The sequence below is a fragment of the Xyrauchen texanus genome, chromosome 48, assembly GCF_025860055.1.
Source record: "Xyrauchen texanus isolate HMW12.3.18 chromosome 48, RBS_HiC_50CHRs, whole genome shotgun sequence".
NCBI lineage: Eukaryota > Metazoa > Chordata > Actinopteri > Cypriniformes > Catostomidae > Xyrauchen > Xyrauchen texanus.
Window position 1 is genome coordinate 12,859,708 of NC_068323.1, and position 17,544 is coordinate 12,877,251.

Consider the following 17,544-nt stretch of genomic DNA (forward strand, 5'->3'; position numbering starts at 1 on the left):
CTCAATCGACAGCATTTATTGCATACTGTATATTCCCACAAAAATGTATTTGGACTCGTCCCCCTTATTCTTTAAAAAAAGGAAAAACTGAAGTTACAGTGAGTAGATGCCTACAATGGATGTGAATGGGTCCAATATTTTTGATCGTTTAAAAACAGAAATGTGATTCTTATAGTTTTATCATACTTATATTACTTCCCCTGTTAAAACGTGTGTATACTTTAAGTTTAAATAATCGTTTTAGGGTTTTCTATGTTTTGTCGTCATGGCAACGAAGTTGTAAAATTGGATGGCACTTTACACAGAAAAGGTAAGTAGCAATGTTCACACTAAATTCATTTAAAGCGCATTTTGAGAGCGCATTTTGTTTACTTTTGAAACCACAGGTATGACGTCATTTCCCGTCCTGCCCACTTATCTTCAAATACTGTCGCTCGTGCTTGCGTCGCGCTGCCATTTTAACGTCAACGCGTTCACGCAGACGCACACATCTCCAACAGCGGGTACACATTAACAAACGGGACAAAGACACCGTTGAGGGCCGACCCTAGTTATTCTTTTCGACGTTGAACTCGTTTTTAGCCTTCTCTAGACCGAGTCCGACGACTGGTGTAGAGCTGTTTAATTTCTAAAGGAAGAAAAAAAACCGAAGGCAAAATGTCGACGCCAGAGGCTTCGCCAGAGAAACCAGGCCATGGGTAAATAACGCGACATCACGTTTTTCCTCATATGTTTTTGTTTTTTAAGAGTAGATGCATCTATAGAAGAGTGCTATTTGTCATGCATATTGTGTTATAATGGTTAACTTGCAGTGGGAATATGTTTATTGTCGATGGACAAAAGTCGTGTGGTGCGTGCACGCCTGGCTGAAACAAAGACTCGAGGGATTCACAATGAACAACCTTTGTGTATTTTACGCAAAATAAGACGCACGGACTAGAGTTCAATTATTTTATTTGCAAGCTAACATGCAGAGGAAGTTTTCTTTGATGGCCTTTTGACCTAAATGTTAGCACGTGGAGGTATTTTGTTTGCTCTTCAGTAGCAATCTGTGCAGGAGTATTCTGAGTTCAATATAAGTTGAGATCAATCGACATCACTTGTGGCTCAGTGTTGATTGCAACAGAAGATCATTTTGGCTCGTCCCTCACTGTCATATTTACAACAAAAGTAAAAATCTGGGTTACAGTGAACTTTTCAAGTCCCTATTTACGATTATTTTTTTTTTAAATATTTTTATATAATATTTTGTATTAAACTTGCTTACTAACAATAAATACCTCAATGGCATTAACTGAATTAAAGGGAAAACAAGACTTTTTAGTAAGTTTAATTCAGTAAAGAAATTCACTGAGAAAAATCCTATTGTTATCAAGTGTTTTTGTCTTGTTTTTTGTTTGCAGTTGTCTAAAAATCCTTAAAACAAGACACATTTACTTGAAGCAACACAAGATATTTAGACTTGCTTTAAGAGAATGGGTCTTCAATATAAGTTTTTAATAAGACAAAATATACTTTCAAGATTTTTCTCTAAAATCAAGTCTAAATATCTTGTGCGGATGCTCAGGTGAATGCATTCTTTTTAAAATGATTTTTAGATATTTATATTGGGAAGACATTTTTTTTTGCAGTGTATAATGGGGCGAAGACTTGGCCTACCTCTCTCACCATTCTGTTCAATTCAGTCCATCTTTTACTCAAAAAACAAGCTCCCTTATTAATAAAGCTGCATATTGCCTGTTGTCTTCATGATAAGAAATGCACAATGACATATTATGATTGAATAAAGGGATGATCTCAGAGTAACATGAGACTTAACATAGAGAGGGTGAGATTCATCATGGCGGTGGCCGGTCACTAAGGGAATTGCATTACTCAGACCAACTGTACAACAGTTACCAAACGACTTACCAAATAATACTTGCGTCAACCACGGGGACATACCCATTGAATACTGGAGGAATTTAATGGACATAGAAGCATATATTTATTACTACTACAGCACATTAATATTAATAAATACAAATATTCCACAGATCCTTAACACAACGCTTCTTTGTTGTGTTAAGGATCAACTCAATCCTTAACACTTCTACAGAAATAATAACACAACTCATTATGGACTTGGCATTTGTTGGAGTGTGAATAACCCGTCACTTGGAGAATATTCTTGCTTCTCTTCTCACCAATACTGTACTCGAATTGAACTTCTAATCAGTAAATCACTCACCCAACATGTAACAGAGACAAAAATTCACCCAATCATAATCAGTGATCATGCTCCCATCTCTCTCTCACACTAAACACTCAAACTTATGTTAAGCTCCACAACAGATGGCACTTCAATACCTCATAACTTCACGACCCAGACTTTGACAGTTTTATTAAGAAAGAGTGGGCATTCTTTCTGGAGATGAATGGAGTAGAAGTTTCACCATCACTATTATGGGAATCAGGTAAAGCAGTAATTACAGGAAAGATAATATCATACTCATACAGGAAAAAGCAGAAACAACAACGGGAAAATAACTCTGAACAAAGAATTAAACACCACTCTCTCCTTCGTTTGCAATTTTTATAGAATCACTCGCCACCGCAATATGACAAAATAAAATCAAAGGAATACAAGATAGCAACACACAACATAAAATTTGTCTATGCAGACAATTTATTACTATGTTTACAGGACCCCCTACAGTTTACTTCAGGAAACCTTCAAAATTATTAATATGTTCTCCAAAATTTCAGATTATACAATAAACTGAAATAAATCGACCATACTTCCAAGTCAAGTCAATTTTATTTGTATAGCGCCTTTCACAACACACATCGTTTCAAAGCAGCTTTACAGAATATCAGCATTAACAGACGATAAAACTGTAATGTCTATAAAGTTGATTAATCATCATTGTGTAATTTCGATAAAATACGATTTTTAATAGTGTTTAAAAATAATTAAATGATAATTGTATTAATAACCCCAGTGAGCAAGCTGTAGGCGACTGTGGCAAGGAACACAAAACTCCATAAGATGTTGATTAATGGAGAAAAATAACCTTGGGAGAAACCAGACTCACTGTGGGGGCCAGTTCCCCTCTGGCTAACATTATGAATGTAATGTAAATATTAATTATGTATAGGTAAAATCATGGTTTAAAATTATTAAACTAAGTGTTTAGGGTCAGTGATTAAACATCGATTTTGTTTGACCTGTAAGATTAATGACCACAGTCTTTGAAGTCCATCTTGATTAATTGCAGAAGTTCACAGATGCAGTTGTCCTTGTTAATTGGCTGATGAAGGCTTTTGTTGGCAATAGTTAGTCTATGCATTCCATTTCAAGATCGTAGTCCATCTATAGACCGAGGTGATGCAGGTTGGAGTTGGCATCATTTCATCCTCTGAAGTCCGTCATAATAGATTGAAGTGATGTTTGGCTGGCACCGGCTGCATTTAGTCATCATCATTCTGCGACATGTAGCAGTGGAGTCCAACATGAAGCAGGAATGGTGCTGGATCCAGCCGGTTTTGGTGACCACAGGATAGGAGTCCCGAGGTTGAGACAGGGAAACAAATAAAAAGATGTAAGCGTAGATGCCATTTAATTTATTGCAGAGTTATAAATCATGATCAATTTTTCTGGTTTCTGGTTCCGGCAGACCCAACTAAAGCAGCCTAATTGTGGGTTGGAGGATAAATTAGGTGTATGCCTGGCTAAATAGATGAGTCTTTAGTCTAGACTTACTGTAAACTGAGGGAGTGTGTCTGCATCTTGAACAGTGTTTGGGAGACTATTCCATAGTTTAGGAGCCAAATATGAAAAGGATCTTCCTCCTTTAGTGGATTTTGATATTCTAGGAACTATTAATAGGCCAGAATTTTGCGATCTTAATGAGCGTGTTGGAATATAGCGTGGTAGAAGATCACTTAAGTACTGCGGAGCTAGACCATTCAAAGCTTTGTACGTAGTTAACAGAATTTTAAAATCAATCCGGAATTTAACAGGTAGCCAATGTAACGATGATAAAATGGGGCTAATATGATCATATTTCTTGGTTCTCGTCAGCACTCTGGCTGCTGCATTTTGAACCAATTGAAGTTTATTTATTGATCTTGCTGGACATCCTCCCAGTAGTGCATAACAATAATCTAGTCTTGAGGTCATGAACGCATGAATTAGTTTTTCGGCATCAGCAACCAAGAGCATGTGCCTTAATTTAGCAATATTTCTTAGGTGGAAGAATGCTGTTCTACAAACATTTGTAATTTGATTTTCAAAGGACAGATTGGTATCAAATATAACACCTAAGTTCTTCGCTGTTGAAGATGATGTAACAGTACATCCATCTAGAGACAAATTATATTTTAGTGGCTTATTTTTAGAGTTTTTTGGTCCAATAATTAGAACCTCTGTTTTGTCAGAATTGAGTCACTTTCTGAAGATGCATGGGACTCTACAGCTCATAACTCTCCTCTCCAACGCCGCACCAGCAACATTACACATTTACTTATCAACATTTCCCCCAGGCTGTCAGAGTTGTTTAACCTCAATTATACCCCTCTTCTAAAAAAAGACAAGATTTTTTTAAACGCTGGACTAATCTTCCACTTTCACTTATTGGTCGCATTGCTACAGTTAAAATGAAAACTTTACCACAAATGAACTATCTGTTCTCAATGCTTCCAACAACACCTACAGATAAATGGTTTAAATCACTGGACTCGTTAATCTCTCACTTCTACTGGAAAAACAAGATGCCTTAAATATCTCTGGCAAAACTACAAAAGACAAAATCACAAGGTGGCCTAGATGCGGCAAACTTTCAATATTACTTTTTAGCAAACCAGCTCCAATATTTTGTGAAATGGATTCAGAATAACAATTTTAATAACTCATGGATAGAATTAGGGAAAAAAATCTTTTTCAGAAGGATATATTTTTATTCCAAAATACTTCGAGAAAATGTCTTCCAAGTTTATCCAAACAATTCTACTATAAATGCAGTTGTGAACTGCAGTCTCCTTCTCAAACTGCCATAATCACACTTTGTTTTAATGATTGACGTTATATCCAGTTTGTTTTTGCTTTTCTTTATCTATTGTAAGAATCAATAATGTTAGTTACAAAAAATTTATATCCAATGTGCATCTTCGATGATATGTCGTAATTCTGTAAATGCTAAAACGACCATAAAAAAATGTCGATTTAATCAACTGTGCAGCTCAAGTATTAATACAGAAGTTAACTGAAATTTTCATTGTAGTATCTAGCTATTGCTTGAGTCAGCTGACAAACTGCTTTCACGAAAAGCCAAAATGTTTCTTTTAAGAATGCATAAAGATTTGTTAAAGATATTTACTAAAAGTATTTAATTTCAGTATAGGATTTTTGTGTACGCCAAGGCTGGCCACATGATGAGAAAACATTCTGACATCAAATTTGCATGTTTTTCCTCATTGTTTAGAAATGCGGTGACCAACGGCAAGTCCAACAATGACTCCAGGAAGGAGAGGCCCTCAAAACGTGGCGGTGGTGGACGGTTTGAGCCATATGGAAACCCAAACAAGAGATACCGTGTGTTTGTCAGCAACATTCCCTATGATGTTAAATGGCAAACACTGAAAGATCTCATGAAGGAAATAGGTAAGATTTTGTGCATCTTGGTGCTGTGTCCTGGGTTAGGTTGATTTCATTGGCCCCCTTTTGTAGATTTTTGAAGGTGGTCAAGACGATGAATCCCATCATGGGGAAGTTGTTTGGGGGGGGTTTAAGCTGTTTGAAAAGTGTTTTGAGAAGAGGCAGTTGTGGAGTAAGTTCCATTATTCAACAATGGTAATGTGGTTGTTAGGCCCAAAATAACTCCTTGGAAAATGGCACTTAAAGTTATGTGCACATGCCATCTCATATTTATTAGAATTTAAGTATGATTTGGTACAACATTCGTATGAATGAATTCAGTTCTATGAATTGGTCTCTTTGGCTTTTGGAACAGCGTGTAGATTTCTCAAAGTTTGTGGTTTAGAATGTTAGAACAAATCCTGAATGGTCTCATACACAAAGGCCCAGGATATTCATAATCTGTTTAAAGATGTTTGGGTTTTATAGATCCCTCTTAATCTGAGGGGTATCTCCATGCCTAATGATTTGTAAGCATGGGCAATTTCACTAGTTGTTTCATGTGGAATTTGTTGCCTTCAGAATAAAATTGCATTTTCTTTTTTAGGTTTGCCAGAGTGAATATTGTTGCTGCTGATCTTCATTATTGTGCCCTTAAATTGAATTATGATTGATTTATGGGGGTACAGGTCTACAGAATATAGCATCTTCTTAAGCTGGTCCTTGATTTATCTAATAGAGAGTTGATTGGACTGACGTTCTTGCTGGAGAAATGAAACTACTAAAGTAGTTTTCAAAAATGTATTGGTGTTAAACCGCCAGACCTTGAATGGGTTTAAAGTCCCATTGGATGCAAAATCAGCATCTAGTTCCACTGCATTCTTACATGTCCATCTTTTGTTGGTGCTGGTTTGTAAAATTCAAGAGTGTTTATTTGGGGAGCCAAATTGACTCTTGTGGATGCTGTAATTTTTAACTTTTATTTATTATTACATATATATAGTCTTAATTAATTTTGCAATAACACACAGGAGGCATTTGGTTTAGGTGTTTTGAATGTGTTCTGGGACTAGCTGAAGACTTGTCAACTTTACAAGGTAAGTAGGGCCCTATGAAATCCCGCTAATTTAAAAAAAAAATTAATTTCATGGCTTCTCAAATGCCTTGTTTTCCTTTAAAAAAAATAAAAATCTGGATTCCATGTTTTGTTTTCAACCATCAAAACGGCATCTAATCAAATTATTTCATAAAAGCTGAATCAAAATGAAAATTGTAGGTATTTTTGGCCAAAATCAATATTAAACAATAACATTTTTATATAATTTGGTAACAAATTTGTCGTAATGGCCATAATTTCACATGGCCAAGTGAAACTTACGGGAGCCGAACTGGATTTCGAATGAAGTCATAATGCGTTATCACTATCGATCATAGTTTTCATGATCGGTCATTGCTACCACGTCCGAGTACTCATGCCCATCCCTACTAGGGCTGTCAAAATTGCTCAAAAATGACATTCGAATATTCCCTCTAAAAAAAACACATATATTCGAACTATTCGACTATCTGGTTGCGCATTTGGTCAATGACGCGCATTACGTCAATAACAGGACAAATTAATACAAAGAGACATAACTATTTGTATAGGTAGTTTAAGTTTAAACATATTTGACAACGTATTACCTACACAAAAACAAGTAAATCAACTAATGGCCAAGACCTCACTCTCGCTCGCACGCGCAGGCACTCTTTCTCTCTCTCTCGCCCTCACGCTCTCTGCGTTAACGGTTTAAAAGAACAACAACAATAAACAAATGTTGAGTGCTGATCAAGAGTTTTGTGCAAGCAATATAAGGTTGCGACTCTTGTCCCAAATATAGCAGGCTTCATTCAGTGATTAAAACAAATTATTAACATTAATTGAAGTTTTACAGTATATAGAACCGACATTGAACGCTCCGAGCGAGCTGTGCTGTGGTAAACATGGAACTTTTCCTTGACATGAAACGGTAAATAATCAAACCAGTGGAAGCCTGCAGTGCATGAAACTGCTGTATCTAACCTACCTTATTCATGCAACATCTATTCAGTCAGTACAGTAGCCTTACATTTTAGTCATGTTTCTGTTTAACGTTAAATAAAATGAGGCACACAATTCGAGAAATGTGACAACAAAGACCCCTCAGGCAGCACGCCCACTCGCTAAAGCAGACAGCCGCACATCTGCTACCACGGGCGCTTTTTTCCACATTCGAATATTAATTTTCACCTTCGAATTTCTGTTTTTTAAAACTATTCGAATATATATTCGAATTTAGAATATTCGTTGACAGCCCTAATCCCTACAGAGGAGATTTAGCTAATTATTCGCAGCGGATGCACTCATGCTGAAAACGCGCAGCTTTGCGGTTTAATATTTAATGTGCTATCAGAATAGTTGCAACTTCTGAAGTGGTAATTATGTGTCCGTCATAATTAATAAGTGCTTTGTTGTTGGAAAGAGCAGGGGAACTCATATTTCATGTCAAAGTAAATTTACCCAGTCAGGTTTCTGACAATGGAATTCTGGTCAAATAAATGCTATTCTCGGTGTAAACGTACAATATGCCATCAAACTGATATATGTAAATGATTGAAACGGTAAGCACTAACAATTAGCTGTATTTAGAAAAATAAAAGCGGTCGCTCCCTACAGGAACTGTACTCTTCCCACCATGTTGAAGGTTAACATCTCCCAATTTGGTAACTAGGGTATCAAAATTATCACTTGAGTTTCCCAGTCATAATTATGATACCCTATCAATTATGATATGCTATCATTCTGATAGCATGTGAAGGCAGCATTTGCATTCAAACATTGCCATATTTTGAATTTGATTGTTCTTTCTTTCATCCCAAATTTGTACAATTCTGTGAAATTTCATGTTGTACTCTAAATAAAATTATGATTTTAATTCTGCAAATCTGTCCATTTTCTGCATTGCGGAAATTCATAGGGTCCTAGATGAGGCTTTTTGTCAACTTCATTTTGACGGTCCAATTAAGGCCTAGTTGATGATCCATCTAATTCCGATGGCTTCTGAGGTCGTAAATCTTTTGGTCTGTCTTGGATGTTGAGGATTTCAGCAAGGACAGCTTAAGAAGTTTTACTTTAAAAATGTTTTTTTCAAAGCTTGCTTGTAGACCTGTACCAGAATTTGTGCTGCTGAGGTGCTGGGAGTGGCTCTGGACTAGCCGGCCGAGCTCACTGTCACCGTGCCGTTTGTGTTTGATCTAAACCCCAATTGTTCTCTCGGCTTCTCTCCCTTGGTGTGTGTCGTCTGGAATCTGATTTGTAGTGGGTGAGGTTACGTACGTGGAACACTTAATGGACGCAGAAGGCAAATCAAGGGTAAGTGCAAAGAGACGAACCTCCATTTGTCCGCTTGAGTTTTTACATTTACTTTGCTTTTTAATGTGGGATGTTCAGGACTGGGTTGAGTTCAAAATGTGTCGTCTTGGGTGGCATTCGAACAAAAATGGATGCCGGCTGTGATCTGAGTCCCAGCTCCATAGTAATTTTGGTTTTTGAGTGTTCAGTCCCTTAAAGGTAGACTTTTTGTGCTGCTTTTCTCGAGCCTAGTTAGTGGTGTTCAGTAACTTAACAAGGAAAATATGGTGTCAATGATTTGTTGGAGTGATTATTAGAGATTCACATGTACTAATGGGAATGGAACATTAGAATTTGATTGTGTAATTGAAACTGCAGGCTGGTTTGTGCATTCTGGTCATCAAATAATCTTGTTCAGCCATTTGAGTTGGAGTCCACAAACTTGAATAAACTTTAAGAGATGTAATTTTATTGCTGTAAGAGAACACCACAAAGGGTTGTACTGTTTTAATGTATATCGAGTATTCTATAAGTGTTTATTATATGTTGTATTTGAAATATTTCCAAAGCTGTTCCGCTGTATTGTAAATATTTTCTTAGCTGTTTCGTAATGACTTGTGGATTTTGTCTAATTGTCTCTTTTTTTTTTTTTTTTTACTTTCTGGCTGGTATGCTGAATGAACAAAGGGTTGTGCGTAAGTACTCAAATAGCGAATTTTTTTTAGATAATTTTTTCCGCCTCGTATTTCTCATTTCTGCTTAACAGGACGGTAACATTTTCTCTTTAAATCCAAAGGGTGGTTGAATTCAGAACTGAAGAGCTAATGAAAAAAGCTGTGGAGAAGGTCAACAAGCATGTTATGAATGGACGTCCTTTGAAGGTTAAGGAGGTGAGTGTTAATGCGTATTCCAAAGCAATCGCTGATATTTTGCAAAAGACCTCTATTGTTTCATTAGTTTTCTAATCCATTTATATAAATGTTGCCCAGCCCTTATTTTATTACACAGTACTCAAGTCAACTTGCTTTTTAATTAGGCCTGTAATAAACGCTTTTTATCCCTTTAGGATCCAGATGGTGTAATTGCCCAGCGTGAAGCTCATCGGACCCAGGGAGGAGGAGGAGGTGGTGGTGGTCCCCCAGGGATGGGTGGTGGAATGGGTGGAGGCATGGGTATGGGCCCAGGTCCTGGTGGTCCTCCAATGGTTAACGTCCCTCCAAGCCTCATGAACAACCCCAACATCCCAAATGAAATCATCCATGGTCTCCAGGCTGGAAAAATCGGAAGCACTGTTTTTGTTGCAAATGTAAGACTTCCCATATGAACTGTGTAGCATTAGCAGCCATACACAGTTTTCTGTGCTATTTTTCAAGTATTTTTTAATTAACTTTTTTTTCCCCCCGTCACGCAGGGTTTGCCGGATTTTTGTTTGTTGCCAAGTTAAAAAGAATGGCTACTTTTAAAAGCAGGGGGTTCTTGTGCAGTGACTGGGACACTGTACTTAAAAAGAAACCCTATCTTTCAGATGAGACTTTAACAGAGGTCCTGGCTGATCTCTGGTCATTAAAATCTTAGGGCACACCTCGTATAGAGTAGGGGTGTAACCCCAGTGTCCTAGCCAAATTCCCACTATTGGCCCTTATCAATCATGGCCTCCTATTAATCCCCATCCATTAATTGTCTTTTTCCCTCTACTCTCTCCACCAACAGCTGGTGTGTGATTAGCATACTGGTGCACTATAGCTGCTGTCACATCCAGGTGGATGCTCCTCATTGGTGGTGGTAGAGGAAAGTCCCCTGTTCACTATGTAAAGCGTTTTGTGTAGTATCAGAAAGGTGCTATATACATGTAACCATTCATTCATTCATTCAAGAGTTATAAAGAGGATTGGAACTTGGCTCTTATTGGTTTAAACGGCATCTGTCTTCTCAGCTGGACTACAATGTTGGATGGAAGAAGCTGAAGGAGGTGTTTGGAATGGCTGGAGTGGTTGTACGTGCTGATATTCTGGAGGATAAGGATGGGAAAAGCAGAGGCATGGGAACAGTCACATTTGAGATGCCCATTGAAGCTGTTCAAGCAGTCTGTATCCTTCACAATAACATGATGAAATTTACTAATTTAAGGACATTTTTGTCAAAAGACAAACTATGACTAAAACTAAAAATTTAAAAAGAAAATGGCACTGCCTGTGGAATGGGTTGAAAAGGGTTCAAACATTAAAGATATCCATAAGAACTTTATGTAAATATGTGGTCTTCCTTAACATATGTTAGCCATGTTGAATGGACAGCTCCTCTTCAACAGGATCATGCATGTCAAACTGGTAAGTATTCAATAACATTGGGCAACATTTTCACAACATCAAAGACATGAAAATGCACCCCTTTACATTGGTCATTGTCTTTTCAGGATGAGAAATCTTTACCAAAAGGTGACTTTACACCTCCAGAGCGCCCACCAGCACTTCCTCGTAAGTAGTACAATTTTTTACATCTCTTTAGTTTAAAATTTTAAATTATGGGACGATATGGTCATCTCATGATTCGGTTATTTGTGATATATTCTAATCAAGATTTGCACGATTCAATATCTCGATTTGATATAACATTTAAATCTTAGGTCAATAACACTTGAATGACAAAGTATGGCAGAAAATTGTTTATTTAAAAACTAAGTTTATGCAAAATGCACAATTTCTCATCAAATTAAATACCCAATATATGTGCTCAAAGTTTCAATAATTACAGTTGCTCATGTATCTTTTCAATATAAAAAAAAGGTCACAAACAAATGAGCCATCAAAAATAGTGGACTACATTTTAGACTGATCAGGTGCAGAACAAGCGACAGAACAGAATCTGTCCTAAAAAAAAATTTTTAGAGTACGTTGGTGTATTTAATGGATTGCAGTCCATTGTCATTCAATATCATCCCATCCCTACTTTTCTTTTTTTTCAGTGAGTTCTTTTCTTTCCACAACATCTACTCCCTAATCCATGGACAATTTGTCATTTGAAAATCAGTATTATGTCAACTAATTCTAGACTGTCTGATAGCAATAATAGTGTGGACATTAGTCACAAAGATCAGATTTGAGAAATCTGAATCGTGATCCTTCTCTTAAGCATTTTCCCAATCCCTTTCAGGTGGTCTGAGCGGCATTGGTCTTGGTCTGGGACCCGGTGGGCAGCCCATCGATGCCACCCAACTCAACCGAGGTGGAATGGGCAACACTGGACCGGGAGGTAAAAACATGATGCACGTTTAATGTTTCGGAATGTTTCCGCTTGTGTTCGCTCACTCACTGACCATCATTCCCCTCTCCATTAATTAATTTTTTCTTTAGGAATGGATGGAATGGGCTTTGGTGGCATGGGTAGAATGGGAGGTATGTTTACTCAGGACATCTCATCAGCCATTTTATTTTGGAAAGGCTGAATTTTTCTGCCATTGTTACATTAATCAAGGGATTACTGATTTAATTGCTTGTGGATTAGGGCTGCACAATTAATCTAAATAAAATCGAAACTGCGATATGACCTTGTGCGATTATTAAATTCCAAAGGGCTGGGATTTAATTAAATAAATAGTCCGCTCCCTTCAAAGTTTATTTGCGCTGCACTGTCCAGTCTATATTAAGTCAGAGCATTGTTAGTGTTTTCAGAGCGGTTCTGTGCTCCACAACTTCCTCTCATGCTTAGAGTAACAGAAGTGCTCAGAGTTTGGTTCCGTTTGCTTAATAAAGTTAACACTTTATACTAAACTGGCATGTCCTGCGTGAAGCGTGTTAGTAGCATCTCCGTCTCCACAAGGCACAGGTATCATCATCCCTATGCTATGTAAAGCGCTTTGAGTGCCTAGAAAAGTGCTTTATAAATGTGAGGAATTATTATTATTATTATTATATACGTAGAATACAAATGGGGTATAATTCAAACATCTTTATTAAATGATTTTTGAGCAAACGGCATTAACAGTAACACTTGTAGAGTGCAGAAGCATCTCTTACTCCAGTCTCCTGTCATTTGTTTACCTCACACGAGAGAACTTGTCGCACTTATTACACTCCCCACGGAAACAAGTGAAAGTGGAACTAATATTACCAACATCCAACAAAATGAAAAGGAACTTATAGTAAATCTATATCAAATATTTATTTACTATAAAATAATGCATTGCTAAATTAAATATAATAAAATAATGACTAAAAATAATTACATTCAATGGTGATAAACCAAAATTATAAACCAAATTACACCAATGGTTTATCAGTTCAACTTCAGTTTTATATTAAGCCTCATTCTTTAGGACTATCTTATATACAGTAAAGAATAGTTAGTATAAGACAACTAGTTTTTAAGGCCGAGAATAAAGAGTATCATTTATATTTTGTGTATACTGAATTATTCAATCAATCAACATTATTTTTGACAGCAACAACTATGGTATTACTGACAGGGAAATTCAGTTAACAGTGACATTGAGCAGAACATTTACATATAACCAGCTTTGACAGAGCTGCTGATAAAAAGTTAAATGATCAGCATCGATTGATGAGATGAAAAGAAAATTGGAGATGTTAAAATCCTGATTGGAGCTTCCCTATTATTCAATTTGACTGTTTCAAAAACGAATGATTTTGATTAGTGGGCTGGGGCCCTATCACAAAATTGCCAAAAACGGGTACGCAGTGGATGGTAACATTTGGATATGAAGAAGAATTTGTTTCACAGTTTATATATTTATTTGTTTGTGGTTGAACTGAAAAAAGGTCTCTGTTTCTTTTTAAGAGGGCTCAAATCTGAATTCCCCAGCTGCCTTTTTGCAGTTGAACATGTGGAAAATATTACCATCATAATCGCAGTTCAAATCCCAATCGCAATATTTTTCAAAATAATCGCAATATGACTTTTTGTCCAAATCGTGCAGCCCTATTGTGGATTGTGCATGAGTTGTTTTGGACTGCATGACTGGACTGTTTTCATACAGCATTGAGTGCCTCCATGCTAACCTTAGAATATTCTGCTTTTCCCAAATTGCTTTATTACACTGTTTAAAATGGTGTTAAAGAATGTCAGTTGTTTCGTACGTTAAAGTAGTGATATGTTAAAGGCAGTTGTTATTGATTCTAAGGGATGGATAACTTTGGAGGTGGAATGAACAACATGGATCGCTTCGGACCCTCTGGAATGGGACGAATGAATGGTAAATGCAATCAGTAATCATTGCGATTAAGTCTTGATATAAATTCTTCACACAACTATTATTAATGAAACTTTTGAATTGCAGATATGGATCGTGGTGTCGGTGGTGCTTTTGATAGAGAATTTAGTGGCCGTAATGACATGGGAATGTCCCGTAACAACTTCGGAGACTCTTTTGACCGAGGAATGGGTTAGTTATGAGTTTAATATTGTGCACAACATTACCTTGACATCAGTCTGCAGGCAACTTTAATTCCGTGTTCTTTTGAGCAGCAGATTTCAATGGTGGATATAGCCAGTGCTACAGTTTTAATAACCTGTTAATTATTTTATATTAAATTGTTAATAAAAGTTTTTGTAAAGTGATAGCTATGGTTAATGCAAAGAATATTTGTTGGTTCTTTACTATCTGCAAAAAGTTTTAACTTTGTTCATTATGCCAGTGTGATTTAGCAGGAGATTTATGATGGATGAATATTCATCCTTAAGTTTAACACTGAGCCTGATTGAAATTGAAATCTACAATATTCTTGTGAAAAATGTGTTTCAAACCCAAAAACAGCACTTTTTTGGGGGGCATTTTCAGCTCAATTCAAGCTACGTGTCCCTTGACCACAGTTCTTCTATGTGGTGGCAAAAGAACCCGGTTGTGCTGGAGCCAAGCGTTTGTTTGTAAACCATAACTACTTTTAAGCGTTATACAAGGAGTTAATTTTATTAACGATTTCACTTTACTACCAGGAAATTCCATGGGAATGGATCGCATGAATTCTGGCATGGACCGGCTCAGTGGTGGCATGGACCGCATGGCAGGTCTAGACCGAATGGGAATGGATCGCCTGGACCGTGTGACTGATCTGGACCGTCTGGGTTCTGGTTTCGACCGGATGGGTGCAGGCCTTGACCGACTGGGGCCCAGTATGGATCGCCTGGGATCAGGCCTTGATCGTATGGGTTCCAGTGTGGACCGCCTCGGCCCTGCTGGGTTTGATAGATTGGGTCCGTCCAGCTTGGACCGCCTGAGTGGTGGAATGGATTTTGCCTCGCCTATGGGCATGGACAGGATGAATGCAGGCCTGGACCGAATGGGTACCAACTTTGACCGCATGGGCTCTGCCAGCATGGACCGCTTCCCTACCTCAGGCCTTGACCGCATGGGTTCCAGCCTAGATCGCATGGGCTCTGGTGGTGTGGGTGGCCAGTTTGACAGACCTGCAGACATGGATCGTGGAAACTTCGGCACTCCTTTTGGTGGTTCCGGACAAGGAGGGCCAGTGAGCGCTGGAGCCAATGTCAGGAAGTGTTGCCAGATCTTTGTCAGAAATGTAAGCACTTGGTCTCTGCATTTTGGCAAAACAAATTATTTATTTTTTATTATTTATTTATAATGTGACTCATTTTACAGCTACCCTTTGACTTTACCTGGAAGATGTTAAAGGACACCTTCAATGCATGTGGTGAGAACATTCATTTCCATGTCTACTAAACCCTTAAATGAAGTGATAAGCATTTTGTAAACTATTGGGCTGTTTCATGTTGACTTCAAATGTCCATGTATGCTTGCATCTTTTTTTGTTCTATAAGCATTTTTTCTTTATTGTGGTTAACTGTTCTTTTCTTCTTTTTTCTTATAGGGATTGTGCAGTATGCAGACATAAAGATGGATAACGGAAAGTCCAAGGGATGTGGTGTGGTGCGCTTTGATAACCCGGAAACTGCTGATAGAGCTTGCCGTACCATGAATGGCTACCGGCTCAACGGGCGAGAGATCGATGTCAGGCTTGACAGAAATGTATAATCATCTTTCATTTTGCCTTCCAGATGTCATTCCCTTGATCACCCTCACAATACTATCCAGTTTATTATCAGTTACATATTTGTATAAGTGCAGGATTGTGCACTTTTTAGTTTTCGCTTATGACTTTTAAAGACCAAATTAATTTGTCCCAAATCCCTCCCACTTTTTATTGTAATGCTTTTCAACAAATTGCCTTTGTTAAAGGTTTGTTAATAAATCTCAACGAGAACCCACAGCGTTGTTCATGTTTGTGGAGTCAGTTTAAAGTGGTTTTATACTAAAGTCTACTGATTTGACCACTAAGAGAGAAAATCAATTCTGATATAAGCTGTTGATTAGACAGCTGGGTTGGCATCAGCAATTGTTTACTACACTGTAGTTTAAGGCTTGATCAACTTCTTAATATAGAAAATTTGTCAGTCCACTCATATTTGGTACACCCAGGGCAGCTTGGTTTCTATGTCAAAAAGCAGCATACAAGTGCAGCTATCTACATGAATGGGGTAAGAACGAAATTATGCTATAAATAAAAACTAAATTTTCCTGGCTTGTATAGCTAATGCGCGTTCTTGAGTTAACGGATGTCCATATCTAAATGGTGATTGGCTCTTTTCACCCATTCATATTAACAGAACTGGCCTGTTGCTGGTAATGGTTTTCCACTGAAATGTTAAACTGGGTACTAAATGCCATTTAATTTGGCCCACAACCCTCTTGTTAAAGCAATTAAAATTCCTTATATATTTGAAATATACATAATTGTCTAAGGAATTGCAACCAATCAACAAGTGTTAATGTTTGCTAGAAAATGTTTGTAATTGATTTCTAATAAAAAATCATTTAACTACAGTGGTGGAAATATGAATATTGCAGCAGATGTCATAAGTGTTTGAATCACAAGTGTTTGACGGTTTACAGCTTTTGTATGTGGTGGTCATGACCACACTAGGATATAGCCTAGTCAATGTAATTACCATGTTGTGTTGGTGATGGGCGTGTTTAAAACACCTTTACGAATCTTTCTTTTGAACCAATGTTTCGGAGTGCATGTCAAACTGGCCAAGTCTCATGATTTTGGCAAACAAAGCTTCGTTATGTTGTATGATTTCTGAGAAGTATGTAGTTTGACATGAAATGTTGGCAGAAAAATATATGGCAGTAAATAAATTTACAACACTTTGTAGCTGTTTTTCAGGACTTCCCATTACATTTACATGCTAATGACCAGCAGAAATCCTTGGCATGCAGAGTTTTGAAACCTTTGAAATGGCAAATAATTTTGAGAAGTTTTGATAGCTTTAGCTTTTCGTTATCTCCATCTTGTTTTTTCTTATTTGAAGGCATGTTTAAAACTTTTTACATTTCAAAACTAACCATATCAGACAAATGAATGGTTACGTTTAGTGTTTGATTTGGAGCAGTTACTTCAGTTTTTTCTCAAACTTCAGTATTTCCAGGTCTGGCAGTTTTTTTGTTACATTGGTCACGGTTGAGCTTTTTTGTCATCAAAATTTGTCAATTTAAAATTTTATAAAATAAAAAACTGAAACA

General features: G+C 37.2%; 1 protein-coding gene across 2 annotated transcripts; it reads left to right on the plus strand.

Annotated features, from left to right (window-relative positions):
- The first annotated feature begins 444 nt into the window (after positions 1-444).
- Positions 445-17,541, plus strand: LOC127639552 (heterogeneous nuclear ribonucleoprotein M-like). Of its 2 annotated transcripts, XM_052121619.1 has the most exons (15): positions 445-698; positions 5,466-5,644; positions 8,956-9,682; positions 9,784-9,877; positions 10,054-10,293; positions 10,921-11,074; positions 11,265-11,314; positions 11,401-11,461; positions 12,138-12,236; positions 12,338-12,379; positions 14,125-14,196; positions 14,281-14,385; positions 14,937-15,520; positions 15,601-15,652; positions 15,830-17,541. In XM_052121619.1, exons 4-15 carry the CDS (start codon positions 9,812-9,814, stop codon positions 15,991-15,993), a joined length of 1,689 nt encoding a protein of 562 aa, XP_051977579.1. In that variant the 5' UTR covers positions 445-698; positions 5,466-5,644; positions 8,956-9,682; positions 9,784-9,811; the 3' UTR covers positions 15,994-17,541. The 2 variants fall into 2 exon arrangements, with proteins under 2 accessions (XP_051977579.1, XP_051977580.1); XM_052121620.1 differs by lacking the exon at positions 12,338-12,379.
- The last annotated feature ends 3 nt before the right edge of the window (positions 17,542-17,544 follow it).

Bases quoted from the DNA above. Each gene is read 5' to 3' on its own strand.
- LOC127639552 (XM_052121619.1), top strand. From the start codon at position 9,812: ATGAAAAAAGCTGTGGAGAAGGTCAACAAGCATGTTATGAATGGACGT. The intron at 11,315-11,400 runs GTAAGTATTCAA...TTGTCTTTTCAG, and splicing joins GGATCATGCATGTCAAACTG to GATGAGAAATCTTTACCAAA. The intron at 12,237-12,337 runs GTAAAAACATGA...TTTTTTCTTTAG, and splicing joins GGGCAACACTGGACCGGGAG to GAATGGATGGAATGGGCTTT.